Raw genomic sequence first — 17,727 nt, forward strand, 5'->3', positions numbered from 1 at the left:
TCAAAGGAGAAACATTCTGGGAAAGCAGGTGATAAAGACTTTGGCGGAGCAGCTAGCTACTGAAGGAGGCGGCCAAAACCTAGTGCATCAGAATGCAATGTAGGAGTACTTCACCTCGATCTCTGGCAAAGTCTAGCAATACTGTACAAATCTTAGCAGAACTATCATTCCTTTATGCTACAGGGTAAGAAATATATTGAACAACATGACATCACAAAGAAGAGGTTCTGTGATGCACATTTCTATTTAAATGTCTGAATGTCTCATGTAAGAAAAGGAAATAATTTGAGAGGTAACAATGAAGAGTAATGTGACACCTTAAGGACTAACAATGTCATTGTGGCATAAGCTGTCATGGACTAATGACCACTTCATCAAATGCATAAACTGTTATTCTCATTTGGCAGATGTTGTGTGTGCGTATGGTATACATACACATAGGGAGAGCAGGAATTTGTAAACAGTGGGCGCATTCGCACAACATGCTAATCCATGTGCACCCAACAGACAATTGGGCGCACCGCTACAGTGCATAGCTTGTTCCCCCCTCCCCCTCAGTCCTCCAGCTGGCTCCACCTGGCATCCCGAGGGCCTTGGCGGCACAACTCGTCTTGTCTGCTGCTAATTCTCTTGTCCCCATTTCAATTATGATCACAGTTGGAGCCCATTTTAAAAAAAAATTGCACTTCCCCATGGAATGTACACTTATATCCCCCTAATTTCCCTCCACATGGGAGGAGGGAATGTTTTAAATTACTCACTTTCCAATGGGATGCCTATGCTTTTAAGGGTGGACTACACACTTGGAGTGGTCCCCCACCTAGCCCACTGCTACCTGTGCCAACCTCCCCGCTGCTTCATATGAAACTAGACACACACCAACTTTTTGGCAAAGATTGAAGCCACTTCTAGTTTGACAGCTGTCAAACTGAAAGCTATAAAATTAAAAGTAGCCTCAGTGATCTTTACCAAAAAGTGATGTGGGAATCTAGTTTCATATAAGCCTCCCACCAACTTCGGCTTTGCAGGAGATGGAACATATATAGCAAGGCCTCTGATGAAGCGTGCATATTCTGAGTAGCTTCTTCTTCAGAATTTGGGAAGAAAGAGTCAAATGAATTAACTTTAGGTACAATGATTCCCCGGTGTCCTATATGCCTTTTCTCCTCTCCACTTCTAGGGAGGCCCTTCAGTTGGAAATCATAGTGTTATCAGGCCTGGCTTTCTGATACCCCCTGGCAAGTCGATTACAACAAAACTCTTTATTGCAGTAGATCAGGCTACACAGATGAATCTTTTCAGAGTTCATTGCAAAGCTTAAACAGTTACAGCCCCAATAAATCAAACTGCATAAGCAAAAGGCTATCAGCATGTTATTTGTTCAAGAGAAAGTCCCAAGGCTAGGAGTCACACAAAGTCACAATTATAGTCCAGTAAAACATTCCTAGATAGATGTTTAATAGTACAGGGTTCAAGAAGACAAGAGTCCCAGGATTCACGGTTAGTCCAGGCAAGAAAGCAGTTCAGGAATTTAAGACATTCTCAGCAAAGGCCCTTCAAACTGTGCATCAGCTTATACAGAGAGGGCCTGTTAAAGCCCCACTTCTGACGATCTATCCTGACATCTGAAGGGGTATCTCTGTTCCGCCTTTTTCAGTTGATGCCGTAACCTGAAGCCCCCTCCCCTGCAGAGTTCTCCTGCTGTTCAGTTCCCACAGAAGATTTCTGAGGTTGTAAATCACAGGTCCAGATAAAGTCCATAACTTGCAGCTGTAGGTGATAGGGAGTATCACCCTCCTTTGGCCTTCAATCAGATGGGAAGCCAGACAGAGCCAAACTCTTTCCCATGACTGAACTAGGTTCTACATCATTCTGCGTTAAGTCTGAATCAGTTCTGATTTCAAAGCTGTAGGGCCCACAGCAACAGTGGAGTCAAGGCTGACAAGTGCTGGCCCTCTTCTAGCCAGCAGACCAAGATTCTCAGACCTAATGACACTTAAGGCACTGACCCCTCCTCATTGAATGGTGATTGTGAGGAAAGTAATGGACATCATCCTAGACTTGCAAGTTTTATTATAAGACAACAAAAGTAACAGGAGGAAAGGGGTCCACTTCACTACTGCCTCTCTTCTTGCCATCTTAACCTCTCTTCCAAGACTTTCTGGCCAACAGTGTGACACCCAATACCATCACAGGATAACTCATTACCCTTGATAACATTTGGGGTAGCTAAGGGCATGTCTACACGATTCATTTATCCTGGGGTCATCTCTAGGTTGTCCCTGTGCATCCAAATGACACACACGGGATCCCAGGGCCAACCCAGAACAACCACAGCCTTTCCCCGGGATAATTGAAACCGGGGATTTCCTGGTTTTTTCACAGTCCTGGGACAACCCCAAGGACTGCAGCTGATGTGGCACAGCCTCTCGGGTCCGCAAATGGGTACGGAGCTGCACAGGATGGGTCCGTGCCCATGGAGGTGGGGTGGCAGCAATTTCGCCATCCCTGGGATGGCAGGGGGTTTACTTTTTCACCGCGCGCACACGGTTTCTCTTCAAGAAAAAAATGACTCACACATGGGTCCTCTTCCGTTCTGGGACATCTCACAACCGTATAGATGCTGGGGAAGGATCGCAGAAGCACTTAAGTCCTTAGGTGTAGACATGCTCTAAGTCAACCCATTCTTGTCCTGTTATCTCACATCAAACTTTTTCTTAGGAGGACATCCTTTATCTCTCCTCCACCTGTCCATACGTTCCCCACTTGGGACCTTTTCTTAATCCTGAAAACTCTCATGAGCCCTCTTTCTGACCTCTAAAGTCTATCCCTCTTTAAGAGTTTATCCAGAAATATAATAGGAGGAAACAGGATTATTTACTAGTACAGGATTATTTACTGTTTGCCTGTTCCGGTGCCAAAGAGAAGGAGCCACCGCTGTTACACACGGAGATTCTTTTTTTGTAATGGCCAGTCAGCACAGCAGCCTAGCTTTTGGATAGAAGTCCTGCCTCTTTAACTCTGAAAACAGCTGTCTTTATCTCCTAAAGAAAAGCAATGAAGGACAGATCTTTGTATACAACAGTTCCAATTCTTCAGCAGAAGACAAGTGAAGCAGTAAACAAGAGAGACCCTACATGTTTATCCAGCATCCTCTGATTGTACTGAATACTGATGGAAAGGGGCCTGCTCTTTTACAGGATTCCGGAACAACTCATGGGACTCAAATCTACACATTCCTTGTAATGTGTGAATATGCCCTATAAGACCTGAAGACAAGTATTTCAACAGGTATTACAAAGAACATTCTATACACACAAGCAGCTGATACAACATTTCTGCTATAGATGATGTGCTGTCATTTGAAAAATGTGATGGATGGGAAACTAGATGACTCAAGGAATTGGTAATAGGATATAAAACATTTCACCTTTAGGTCAGCACTTCAAATTCAACCTGTTTGGGGTGGAGGTGTTGTTACATAAAATATTTAACAGCTGAGAAATAGTAAGATGAGTTGGTCTCAGTCATTTCCTAGTAGACAGGTGTCCATCTCTCACACATACATTAACCAATCAATAAGGGATTTTCTGGTTCTAGTAAACATGCTCCCTCTATTCGTTTTCACATAGGGTATGCACATTCTTTTTTCCTTACACAAAACATTCCCTTCATTAATACTGCCTTAGTAGATGTACAGAGCAATTTTAAGGCAGAATCTATTACTGGGTTCCTAACATCTTAGTAATGCCATCTGCATTAAAACATCTACATAGATTAGAAATCCACTTGTTATAGTGAGCATCAAGCTATCTACTCAGTTTCTGTCACATCATTTCCTGAGGAAGACAGCCTAGCCACTGATTTATATAAATGGCCACAGGAGCCTGTTTTGTTAACCTCCCATTTTGGACTGGGCTGACATTAATTCCAACATCAATCCTGGTCTTCCTCCAAGCAAATCCAGTCAGTCTGTTAGTATTCTTGTGCACGCCCAGTCATCAGTGGTCTCAGCTCTACCAATCTTGGCATGAAGCACTTGTTCCTATTTTCTACACTAGAACTTTTAACAAAGAAACAGAGATGGAGTCATCTGGGATGGAGACATCTGCAGCGCACCACGTTGCAAAACACAACTGTGGGTCTTCCATGCTTTTAATTCATAAAGTCCCAGGTTCAGTTGTTGGTATTTCCCTTTAAAGATCTCAGTTGGTAAGCCTCCAAAAGACCTCTTGGATACCACTGGGCCAAGGAGATTAAAGGTCTGATTCTGTAAAATGCAACTTAATACAGTCATATATAGACTTTAACAAATAATGGCGCTTTCGTACTTCTTGTAGATGCCCTCCTCCTTTCCTTCATAGCTCAGTTTCCTTTGCTACTACTGCACCACTTGTTATACAGGAGGTAGATGTGCTAAAGCCAGATTTTCCTGTCTATCCTGACCAACGATGCCTGCGATCAGTTGAGTATAAATTTCAAGTGAAGAAAGCCTGACTTCTCAATTTCATATTGAGAGAGTAGAGAATGGGCAAAATCTAAATACTGTCTTTCTAACAATGAAATGGACACTGTTGCTGGAAAAGATTCTGCCCCCAACTCCAGTCCCATGTCTCCCAAATCTGTTCTAGAGGGTTGGGAGACACACTGGGGTAGATTTGAGGTGGCATGACTGCAAGGTGAAGAGAGGAAGGGGATATCCACTCACGTGCCATTGGGTTGAATACAATGAAGCTATATTTCTCTACAGTAGTCCAGCATTGTGTGGAGTACTGCATTGTGGGAAACAATGCATTGTGTGTGGAGGATTAAAGATCATATAACGGAAGATTTTATGAGAATTGTAAATCCCTCTATCACATTATCCCTTTTGAAGTATTGTTAAAAAGTATTTACATATAATCAGGCCTATGCCAGGTAACCCTGCCCGATATCACACATGTCATACCCCTGCCCCTGACATCCACATGTACGTCTTCAGCAGGGGTGACCCTCCAGATGTTTTGGCCCACAACTCCTATCCTCCTTTACCTTTGGCTCTGGCTAGCTAGAGCTGATGAAAGTTGTATTCCAAAACATCTGTTGAGCCACAAGTTGCCCTCCTCTAGACTACAGGGAGAGTGGCTTCACGTATACAGCGGTATAGAGAGGATTCCATGTAAGCTGGAACCCTGCACTATCAGGAACTGCACTTGTGTGAAAGCCTCCATGCATACAGCTCTATGTACAAATGACTTCTCCCTGAAGATGCTTGTGCTGTATATGCTGATGTCAGGGAGAGGAACTACAATATATGGGCAATGTTGGGGGCAGTGCTACTCGATGTGGCCTTGTCCCTATTCACATGTTCACAAAAGTACTTCTTAACAGTACCTGAATATGGGTATTTTTTAACCAACAATAATGCCCCAATTTGGCAAAATATGGTAAAATGCACTTTAGAAACTAATTTCAATACTTTTCAGCAGAAGCTGAAAAATGAGAATACATACAAGACCTTTTAACCCCCTAGAGGTCTAATTCATTTCCAGATAGTGCTTTATTGCAGAATAGGAGCAGGCTGGGACAGATGACAGCTCATTATCACTCTGATGTTGCCTCTGAAATGGTTAGCACTTCCTTGGTAGTGGCACAATCTAAACAGCTCAGTTATTTACAGTACTATTTCTAAAGTGATGCAAACAGCTGGAATAGAATTATTTATTAGAGCTCGTGCTATGTATGTTATATATAGCTTTTCTTTCAGCAGATTAAGGAATTCTGCAAACAGCAAAGAGAGATGTGCATAAATGTTTCCTAAGGGATATGGAAGATTTTTAAATAGCAAAGAATTTGAAGCTGCTTTTACAGAACACCAGGGAGGGAGCTCAGATTCCAAGGAGCAGCTTCCTTTACAGAGTAAAAATTAGCTTAAGTTTCCAGGTGGCTAAAATATGGTAGGCTAAACATGTTGACATTCTTTAAACGGCAAGAAGTAAACACCCAATACTCCCAACTATCTCTGCCTCCAAGATCATTAACTTTAAATAAACTCAACAAATACTGTAGAGGATAACCTACCTTTGATCATGTCATTATTCAATTTGCTTTCAAGGAACATGGTGACAAAAAAATACCTCTTTCTAACATAACCATACTGGCAGGAGTACCAACATTATCAGTATTCAAAGAATGTCTTGGCAGAATAAACCTTCATAAAAAGATGACACACAAGCTAATCCAAGTTGTCAAAATAGCATAGTCCACCAAGGATTGATTTGTTAAGCAAGACATTATTTATTGCTAATGGAAAACAAAACACTACTAGCAAAAACAAAAATGTCTCAAGTTTCCAGGTTCAGGAATATGAAAACATCAAGTAGACTACTAAGCCTATTTCTAGATTTGTTTATGGAAATAAACTAATGGGAGAATGTGGCAATATAGGATATTAAAAAACTAGTAAAAAGATTAAGTCTTCAAAGCTGTTTTTCTACTGGTTGGAATGAATTGCTGCTGACAGGAGCTGCACTTTGCACCAACTTAAAGAGAGAATGTAGACCTGCATATTATTGCAGGAACAGCTTTATTCAATTCTGTCCAGAATGTATTACACCACCATGTCACCAAACACATTTTAGGTGTTGCAACCCTTATAGCCTTTCTCAGCTTGGTTCAAGCACAATATTTTAGAAATAGAGTCTTTCTATCCATTTGGTATAGATCAGTCGTTATCTGGAATTTAATAGGCACTCATTGATACACATCCTGGAACAATTTTGGATACTCCATATTATCTATCTGGCAGACATTCAGCATGACGCCATTGTCTTCCAAGTGACACCTTCACATATGTTTCAATCCAGCATGAATATGCCCATTTTGGATGGGTGAACACAGTACTGTTCCCTCAATAGAAATTGCTACCTATTAATTATCTGTGTGCATGCCAATATGTTCAAGGTCTTACCTGCTTCTCAAGCATTAGCATCACTCCTACTAGAGCAGATAAATCAGTCCCTCTCTATTGTGACTACACCATTGTTATATCTCAATAAACAACTTGCACTAGTTATCAGGGACTATGGATGCTTGTTACATGCCCTGCGTAAGTTCTAGGATAAATGCACCCGCCTAGCTGTCTTACTGGTGCATGCCCATATCATGGATATTGCAGAGCAACTCAATGGAGTGGAACCAAAAGCAGGGCATTTAGCTGCAGCCTTTATTACCTTACCTTAGCTTCTGCTATTCTCCTCTGGTGGCCATTTCTAACGAAGAATAGCTCATCTCTTGCTCGCAGCATCAGCTGCCACTACCTTTGCTGGAGGTAGATTCGAGCTTTGCAGTTATGGAACATCCATGTCTCACACCCATGTTATCATAGAGATGGAAAGAACCTTGCACTCATTTACAATGAGGGGATGAGCACGGCCTATTTCATAGCCATATAGATGCTGCCATGCAACGACTGATTGCTTTTTCAGCCTTAATCCCTCACTGCTGCAGTCCAAATTGTTCTTGCTCATAAATACTGTAATCTCTTCTTTAGCCTTGGGCATACACTGCGTGAGCATCCTCTCTGAAATATTGGCCATTGCACACACACACACGTTTTGTGGTTCCTTTTTTTCTGTATGTGCTTATCTTTGATACATATCCCCTAGGCTCCAAGTCCAAGGATTCTACACTACCACCCAATTTTCAGTGGTGTGCTGTTTGCTACATCCATTCTTTCACGCTATAGACCACCTTTAACAATCACCTCTTTGGACCTGGAGTTTTTGAGGTTCAAAGTCTCTTCATGTCATTGATTTCATGAAAAGGTGTCTCCTTTGGCTTTCCTGGAACACTTTGGATGTTGATGCTTGCTGCATCTTACTTAGAGACCCATGGGGCCACCTATAGCCTTTGCTTGTGGGGCATATCTTGTTAAATTGCTGTGCAACCACACCAATTCCGGTTTCTCTGGAGACTCTGACACTTGAGTCACTCTTTGCAACTGCTCTTTTAAGAACGCACACTGTCTAATTTGTACAGCAATGGTTAAGATCTCTCTCCATGGGACAATATAATGTTATACCCTATAAAGGAGAGCACAAAGTGGGAGTTTCATGACTATGATGTCTGCCACAGAACCTTTTGACAACCACCCTATTCCTACCTCTAAATGGTCAGCTTGCTACCCTCTCTTATGTGTGACTGCCTAGAGACCACAAAGAAGAAAGACAGGTTGCATACCTGCAATGGCAATTCTTCGAATGATCATCTGTGCAGTAACACAACCTGCCCTCCTTCCCCCTACAGGTGTGTTTTGACCATTTGTACAGTACAAGTAGAGCCTGCACCAAAACACTGTAGTGTAATGGGCTCCTGTTCGCTGTTCCAGTGAGTCATCTATGTGCTCTTTTAGGAAAATATCCAGGAGACTCCATCCCACCCCCACTCCTCTATTTTTCACCCTGTCAGTCAGTAAGTATTCTATCACCACTGAGTACACTCACTCCTCATTGGACTGCTTTGGGTTGAGATGGTTCTCTCTCTCTCTCCAATCAGGTTTTTTTTTAATTCTCTCTAAATATTTCTTTGGTTTCCCCAAGCATGGCAACAGAGGGAATGATTTGCTCACATCACATTATGCCATAATTGGCTTCTTCCAGTCTGCCACAGGATATATAGTAAAATATAACCAATTTCATAATATGCAAAGACACCCAAAGAATGGCAATTCTTAAGCACTTAAAGCTAAGGTTAACCTATAGAGCAGATACTAATGCTAGGCTGAAATATTGCACTCAGAAATATGTGATAATCCATTTAGATTACTGTCTCACCATAAACTCAACCATCCATTTCAATTCTTCCTACATTGCAAGGATGAATCCAGGCCATCACCTTTTTCATATGATCTGCTCCTTATGTTTGTGTGAGGAGGAGGTGCAATCAACACCATATCCTGTGACTCGTTTGCACTCCACTTGTTATTTTCATTATTGAGCTACTGGTCTGGACAGAAACCTCACACCTTCCTCTCTTCCTGTCCTTTGTACCAATTTACTTTTTCATTTAGACACTTTGTTAATTTCATCTGCTAATAAGTTCCTGTCTCAAAAATTCTCTCTTCCCCTTCCCGGCTCTCCCAATGAGAAAACTTCTTAAAGTTTACTGGGGTGTTATAAATTATGTAAGTTTGGCTTTTATTAAGGAAGAAACGTTAAAAACCCAAGCCCCACAATTCCAGGAGAAAAAAGCCTATATATAAATAATTTGTAATCAGTACCAAGGCAGTGAACAAAAGAAAATGAAATTAAATGTGAGAAGATCCCTGGTTGGGATTCACCATAATACATCAAAACACTTCTTTATATTGCCCCTAAATATATTTATCATATATGTTCAGACAGGTAGTACCTGAGTAAATATTGAAGAACAAAAAAGATCTAGTAACAAAAGAAAAATAAATTAATAATGGGTTAATAAAATGGCCTATAGATTCAGGTTATATGTTTTGCATTGTGCTCTAGCTAATGAGCGACCTCTTGTGTTGAAAAATCTCAAAGATGAGACTTTCAAAAAACATATTCACATAAAGCCTGTCCAAACGTTTTCAGATTAACCAATTTAGAGCAATAATTCCTGAACTTTTCAGGATTGAGATCTAAATTCATATACTTTTGCTTAGACCCAATTACTATTTCTCATGACCTGTGAAAATATTTGAGTCTTCAGCACCTTTCTACTCTGCTGTAAATTACTGCTTGCGTCCATTTCAGAACGTCTCCTCTTTCTACCTATCTTGATTTATAGAATTCCATTATAAATACGAGGACAAGAACAGTTACAGATGGTTCCTATTTTTTCTTTGATTTTCAAGAAATATTAGATTCTACAGAATCTGTCATGAGGACTATTGCTGCAACTATTATTCTCTGGTTTTCATTTTAGAGGTGTATTTCCCCAAAACAGTTTGATTGTGCAAACATTCATCTTTTTCTGATCCTTTTCAGTGCCTTTGTTTCCCCTGCTGCTTCAGCAATATTGCTCCCTCCGCCACCCAGCTAACTATTTTCATCTCCTTCCGTGTCTCATGGGTGATGTCATTCTCATAGTCAGTAAATTAGTTGACATCATGATGTTATGTAGTCAATCAAACAATGCCAACCGACAGCAAACAATGCCAACATAAATAAACAAGAGAACATTTTCACAAGCAGCAACAAAAAATCATCAAGTAGTGGGGGGGCGGCGCATTTTTTAACACTGCAGAAAACACACACACGCCAAAAATTGTGAGTAGCTTCTACTCAGCCAAAAGACCACCATGGCTTTCAGTAAAACTGTATGATCCATGCTTTTTCCACAGATAGCTTTTCTTATTATAAGAATTTGTTCTACAAAATTCAAACCAAATGAAATAATAAGGATATTATCTGGATGTTTCAAAAGACTAAAGTGTAAAAAAGTAGATAAAGATAAACATTTTTAAAATATAGAGACATTAAGTATTTTGACAAATTCAGTTTGACCATTAGATGGCACTCTTGTCTTGGGGATAACTCTCTAGGCATTTTTGAGCAAGATTCTTTTCTCATATTGAGTTATATGAAAGATGAGTTGTCAGAAACTGCTGCTATTCTGTAATAGAATTAATTAATAGAACATTTCACAAAGGTTGGGGAAAATGGCTGTCGTGGTCCGCAGCTGCACCCTGTCTCTTTCCTCTTTGTAAGTCTCAAGAAAACCCTTCAATCCCCTTTTTGAATGCCACCAAGTTTAATAAATGGTTTGCATGGTATGGAGAGTAACTGAAGAAGTGGCAGGGAATGAAAATACGAGCATGGAGCGTTATTCACCTCACTTGATCACAATTCAAATCTAGGTTCAAGAAAGCTTACCTCCCCTACCACAATTGAGAGGATAACACAACAATAAACATTTTTTGAGTGGGATCTGCTTCAAGTAGAAAGGCAAAAACAGATCTTTTAACGGATGTGATGGTGAAAGAAGCCAGGTACAGAGCTTACGTCTTATATGTGGCCACATCAAGGTCTCACTGTACACAGAGGCCTGGTTCAGACAATACGCTAAACCATGCTGCTTAATCACAAAATGGTCCATTAACCATTTTGTGGTTAAGCAGAATGGTTTAGCGTGTTGTCTGAACCAGGCCAGAGAGAAAGGTGCAAAACTGTTGCCACATAGAGCACTACTGTAGTTCCCCTCTTCCCACTATGCAAACTCCTTGCCCCCATGGAATGCTTTTGCAAGCACAAATCTTCAGCTTGCACAGTCTTTTAGCTCTCCTGTTTTAAATCTGTAGTTTAAATCTCTGCATTGCTGCTAGGTTTTATTTTTGGTTTTACTTTTATACTGTAATTCTAAGATTTTATATTGTTTTATGCTGTACCTTGTGGTTTTAATTTTTATGAACCGTCCAGAAAGCTTCAGGTGTTAGGCAGTATAGAAATATCATAAATAAATACTGAATGAATGCCTGTTCCAATCTACGTTTGATTCAAATGGCAAAAATAAGGATTTTAGCAATATGCAGAAAACTAAAGTCTTATTCCCAATAGCTGATTGGACAGGGAAGGAGAGAATAGGAAAGTGGCACAGCAGTGATCTCACTTGGAATATTAATAAAGAAACAGGTAGGGATAACAATCCTACATAAGAGAGCTTTGGCTATTGGGCAGTAAAGAAATGTAATAAATAAATAAAGAAGTAAAAGCAAACAGTATTACCCCAACCTTCACACGTTTTCATCTGAACAAAATGCCATTATACTTAAATTGCTTATTAATGTTAATATATACATATAGCATTAAGGACATCATTAGAAACAATAAACCTAATTCAAGGAGATAGCTGCCCAAATCAAAGAAAGCTAGTCATGGTTAAGTCCCACTGAAATCAACAGGACAAGGCAGTTGTTACTAAGTTATCTCCCATTAATTTCAATGTGATTTTAGTATGACTAACTTCCTTGGAATCTGAGCCACAAAAAGTTGACCTTATCTGAAGTTCTGAATACTCTGGGTTAAATACTGCAACCATAACAGTGACAACTTTAGCAATTTTGAAGGAAAGATACTTGTTACCTTGTTATGTGTAAACACTATCCTCAGTTCCGGTTTTATAATACCATATGCCATCAGAAGATTCTGGATTTTTTTTATCTCTTCCTTACGTTTTTTATCAGTTGAATAAAACTGCTTTCTTACAGGTAAATTCTTGAACAGCCTCAGAACCGTTACAGTTGTACCTACCAGAAATGGAAGCGGGGGATAGATAAACTTGACAAAGATAACTAACTGCTCTTGCTTCTACCAATGTATTCTATTTTCCTGCATTGGTAGACATATTAATATATATGCTGAGCATGAATCTGAGCAAGGATACACATACTGCATTTAATTCTATATAAACCAACTGTCTCCTAGACAATAGAATGGAATTTATCTCCAGGTAAGTATTTATAGGATTGAGCCTAAGAGGGCAATCCTATGCCATTTTAGATGGTGAAAAGAACATCCCCTTCCATTGCAGGCAATGGAAGGGCATCCATTTAGAGCAGCTCTTGAGTGGTACTGAAGTGCACTGACAACTGTTGGGGCACATGACACATCTACACCAAGCAGGATATAACACATGAAAGTGGTATGAAAACGGTATATGGTATGTGTCATTGGGGCCCTACAGTTATCCGAACATTTCATTACCGCTATAAAGCAGTAGTGTGGCTCCTGCCTTTTGTACACCGCTTTCATAGTGGAATATCCTGCTTGGTGTAGATGAGTCCATACTCAGAGCAGGACTGGGGGCTGAGAGAGCTGTGGAGCCAGCAGACCCATGTCCTCTCCCTTCCCACCAACCACCACACACCCAACACACCTCTTTTCTGACCTCATAGAGAGAGCTGGGAGGGTCCAGGAGGGGGGGTGCTCTGAGATTAGAAAATCCCCTCCAGAGCTGGACCTTCATGTAATCTGATAATATCTTATTTTTGAATTTAGCAAGCACAATAATGTGGACAATCTCCATCCTGTCCATTCTCTCACTTAGTTAGCTAAAAGAGAAGATCTTTAAAATGTTTTTACCCATTGCACAGGATTGGACTAGATAACCTTCAAGACTCTTTCCAACTCTATCATTCTATTTGGATGGTATGGGTTGCTGTTGGGTACTTGTAACATAGAATGGTAGCGTCAGTTGCATAGACTCCATGACTTGGTTCACATAATCAAAATAACCCACCATGGGGTATTTAAGCCATGATGGGCTGCAGCACATGCCAGTCAGGATTTGAATATTCAGCGCATAACCACAGCTTGTTGTGTTGTGTAAACCCGGGCAGTGGGGTTTTTGCGAGGGTTACGCAACTCCCACATAACTCATGGTTTGTTGGGGGTTAAACAACCGTCGCTGCCCTGGTTCGCATGACATGACAAGCCACAGCCAGGCACTGAATATTCAAAATGGCCACCAGCCCACACCAGCATGCACTGCTATTTCAGCTAATGAACAAATCTGGGACTTGGGTCCACTATTACCACTGACATACATCCAGCTCTAAGGTAGTACTAAAGCCAGAACTAGCCACATAGATACCATATCAGATTAATATTGCCTAAACAACCTATCTTTTAAGGGCATGGCTCTTAACAGCTATAATTTCTCAGCATTTTGGAGCTTGAATGACTATGGAAAGTCCTTAACATGTTAACCAAAAGGTTTTTCGTGAATTGAATTTTAGAATCAGGAAGCATTCAAAGCCACTTAAATAAAGAGGATCATAAAAGTGTCCTTATTTTCAAAATCAGCAAATAACATAAATCCTGATCCTTTGACCCACCAAATCAGGAGGAAAGTGTTCAGGGAGGGCCTATTGCAATCGTAATACGATCACATTCCTTCCTCAAACAGGATGTTATATAAGAGTCTTTACACTTTGGGTGCAAGCAGATATGACTGCACAAGTGTTTATGATCAGGGTGATCATGTATTTACAAGCAAAATGAAAGAGGCACTATCATATTTAACAAGAAAATTCTTAAGATTTAACTGCTCTGGTAATACATTTTATGAAGTACATGTTGTACCAGCTTAAATGCCCTACCATGTATAGCTATAATATACAAAGTTCTCATTACGATCGCACCATGATGGCGTTTTCTTTGTTAAAATGGTGAATCTAGCAACAAGCTGCAATTAAATCAATGTGATTTGCTGTTAAACACTTCAGCTAATTCTCCCTGATGACATATGGTGGGGGTCAATCCAATTACTCAGAAATGCAACTAATGGAAAACACTGGGAAGAATACAACATGTTTAGAGGGTAATACTGTTACAGTTAGGCCTTAGCTTGACCTAAGGTTTATGATCGTTCCGGGGTCATCCCTGTTCATGTAAATGACACACAGGCTATCCCGGGAGCAGGCAGGGACGACCCTGGGATAAACCTTAGGTCTAGCTAAGGCCATAGTCTCTTAAAAATAATGCTTGAAAATGAAATTATTATTGAAATGCATTCTACTATTATTTGAATGTACTTTATTAACGGAAAAGGGTCTTGCTTAGTCTACTTAAACACAATTCTTCCTTTTTAAAAATATATTAATTTAATTCTATCTTTTTGCAATCAATCAATATCTTCCATGTGGTCTGGGAGCTACTTTAGCCTTGCAGTCTTTTTAAAATCCAATCAGTCATTATCTAGGACGTACTCAAGCATCAGATCTGCATTTGCTCCAGAGATCCACAGTCCTAAATCCTGCTGAAGGCCAGCAGAGGGGGATTAGGATGGGATGGAAGTGCCACTATGTTGACAGAGAGCACATCTACCAGGGGGCATCACATCTGCCCCAGAGGCCCCCAATATACTGCAGAAAAACACCTCCAGAACTCCCACTGGCAGTAGCAAATAAAAAGGGTGTTTCAGGAATGGGAGCAGCCTTGCATTAGCTGGATCCAAAGTTTCCTTGCTCCCTAAAACATCCTGAGATTGAGCCACTTAATTATGCCAGTCTGAAGATGGTGTAGTTAATTTCCTTTCCGTTGGCTACAATGGGCCATTAAATGTTTAATAAGAACCACCACTGGTTAAAAATCCAAGAAGAACATGCCCCACCTCTCGCCACAGTGAGCAGCAATGGCTTGAGAAGTGTGGATCTTCCATCACGTCACTCCCCTCAACACTCAGTTAGGATTATTCTGCCAATCAGTTAATTCACCAGGAGGCCCAGGCTCTCTCACCAAACTTCATCCCACGTATTAAATTCCCCCAAGTTTAAAAAGCAGTTTTGTGGCTCATCAGCTCCTATAGTGAAGAGGATACACTAAAATAATCAAAAGGCAATTCCTGCACCAATGGTAAGAACATAAGAAGAGCCATGCTGGATCAGACTGAAGGTCCATCTAAGACAGCATTCTGATCACACACTGGCCAACCACCTTCCCACTCATGTTCGCCAGTAACAGGTGTACATAGGCTTGTTGCTTCTGATACAGGAGGTAGAATATAGCCATCAGGAACATTAGCCATTAATAGCCTTATCCTCCAGGAGTTTGTCTAATCCACTCTTAAAAGCCATCCAAATTAGTGGCCATCACGAAATCTTGAGGAAGTGAATTTCATAGTTTAACTATTCACTGTGTGAAGAAATACTTCCTTTTATCTGCCCTGAATCTCCCATCAATCAGCTTCATGGGATGACCCCGGGTTCTAGTATTATGAGAGAGGGAGAAAAATGTCTCCCCACCCACATTCTCCACAACGTGCAGAATTTGTACACCTCTATCATGTCCCCCTTTACTTACCTTTTCTCGAAGTTTAAAAGACCCAGCGTTTTTAACCTTCCCTCATACAGGAATTGCTCCAGCCCCTAGATAATTTTAGTTGCTCTTTTCTGCATTTTCCCCAACTCTAAATATTAGGTGCGTTGACCAGAAGTATACACAGTATTCCACATGTGGTCACATCATAGGTTTGTATAAAGGCAGTATGACATTAGCAGTTTTATTTTCTGTTCCTTTCCTAATTCTACCTAATGGAATTTGCCTTTTTCACAGCAGCTGCACACTGGGTTGACATTTTTATTGAGCTGTCCACCACAACCCCAAGAGCTCTTTCTTGGTCAGTCACAGCTAGCTCAGGTCCTATCAACCTATGGGTGAAGTTGGGATATTTTGCCCCTATGTGCATGAACTGCATTTGCCATTTTGATACCTTTGAACTGTATTTGCCATTTTGATACCCATTTTCCCAGTTTGGAGAGATCCTTTTGGAGCTCATCACAACACCTTTTTGTTTTAGCTATCTTAAAGAATTTGGTGTCATCAGTAAACTTGGCCAGCTCACTCCTAAATCCAGATTATTTATGAACAAATTGAAAAACACTGGTCTCAAAACAGATCCCTCTGGGACCCCACTGTTTCCATCCAGGCTTTTGGAAAATTCACCATTTATTCCTATTCTCTACTTTCTGTTATTTTACCAATTACCTATCCATAATAAGACCTCTCCTCTCATTCCATCTACTTTCCAGGGTCATGCAATAGACTATTGTTAATGTACATATGATCCTTTTCCCCTCTATTCTGAAAGAAGCTGGAAGGCCTCAAAAGCTGTCAGGTCCAAAACTTTCTTGCCCTGTCCCAATACCATCCATGCATTCTTCCTCTGGTCTCCAGAGGAAAAACTAAAAACAAAGCAGCTATTAAAAAATATTTTTGCTGCCTCTACAATCTTTCCATGAGGATAAGACAACACAAGGGTTCCATATTCTCTCATTGTTACCTCTTCTCTTTGACGTACCTGACACAGCCGATGAGAGTTTAAGTCCAACAACACCTGGAGGGCTACAGGTCAATGTTGATTTTCATGAAAAACTTTCATGTGTCATTTTGAAACCATCATTTTAAGGTAGCTGTTAAATTTTAAAATGTTATCCGAGTGCCTTAATTTCAGCTGCATGAAGCAGGTAACAGATAGAACTAATATGATCCTGAACTAGTGTTTGAAAGGTAAGCAGAAATATAAATAATATAGAAGTCATACCTTGTCCAAGATGAGATGGTTTTTGAGAAGTTACATGACCACTTTTATCCAAAATGTATTGGGTGCTAAAACCATCAGCAGCTGTCTTCGTTGTAATCAGAACCTAACAATAAAGAATCTGGCATCAATTAGGAATTTCCAAAAAGATGTATGTGCAGTCTGTTTCCTACAGTGGGCAGTATCCAACTGGGTGCTTATGATGCCGGCGATTCTGTTGTGCAAATGGTGGGTTCAGCTGATTCCATAGTGCAAGAAGGATTGCCCATTTGCACAACAGAGACTTAACGCTTCCCAGAGGAAGCTCCGAAACAAGCAGAAACTCTCGTTTCTTGATTGGGACTGGTCAGTGTAGCTCCCGTATATAAGCTCCACTAGCCTGTCCCTTTCCAGAAACAAGCGTTTTCCGATTACCTCTGGAAGCGATAAACCTCTATTCTGCAAGCGGTGGCTGTCACTTGCGGATGGGAATTGGTGGGGCGCAGGAGAAATGACAGAGCCAGGATACTGCCCAGTAATTCTTGGAGTCCAATGACTAGTTAGGACAGCTATATGCAATTTCCAGGTTCAGAGGCTTTGTGCCTCTGAATATCAGTTGCTGGGGAACAACACTGCGAGAGGGCCACCACCCTTTTGTCCTTCTTACGGGCTTCTGACAGCATGCTGGACAAGGCAGGCATATGGTCTGAT

General features: G+C 40.7%; 1 protein-coding gene across 1 annotated transcript in view; it reads right to left on the reverse strand.

Annotated features, from left to right (window-relative positions):
• PMS1 (PMS1 homolog 1, mismatch repair system component) overlaps positions 1-17,727 on the reverse strand; it is a 54,139-nt gene that overhangs the window by 19,956 nt on the left and 16,456 nt on the right. The window contains exons 4-5 of the mRNA XM_063116266.1: positions 17,041-17,143; positions 12,081-12,244 (exon numbers count right to left, since the gene is read on the reverse strand). Of these exons, the coding sequence (XP_062972336.1) occupies positions 12,081-12,244; positions 17,041-17,143 (267 nt within the window). The remainder of the gene's footprint in view (positions 1-12,080; positions 12,245-17,040; positions 17,144-17,727) is intronic.

This window comes from Elgaria multicarinata, chromosome 2 (genome assembly GCF_023053635.1).
Source record: "Elgaria multicarinata webbii isolate HBS135686 ecotype San Diego chromosome 2, rElgMul1.1.pri, whole genome shotgun sequence".
NCBI lineage: Eukaryota > Metazoa > Chordata > Lepidosauria > Squamata > Anguidae > Elgaria > Elgaria multicarinata.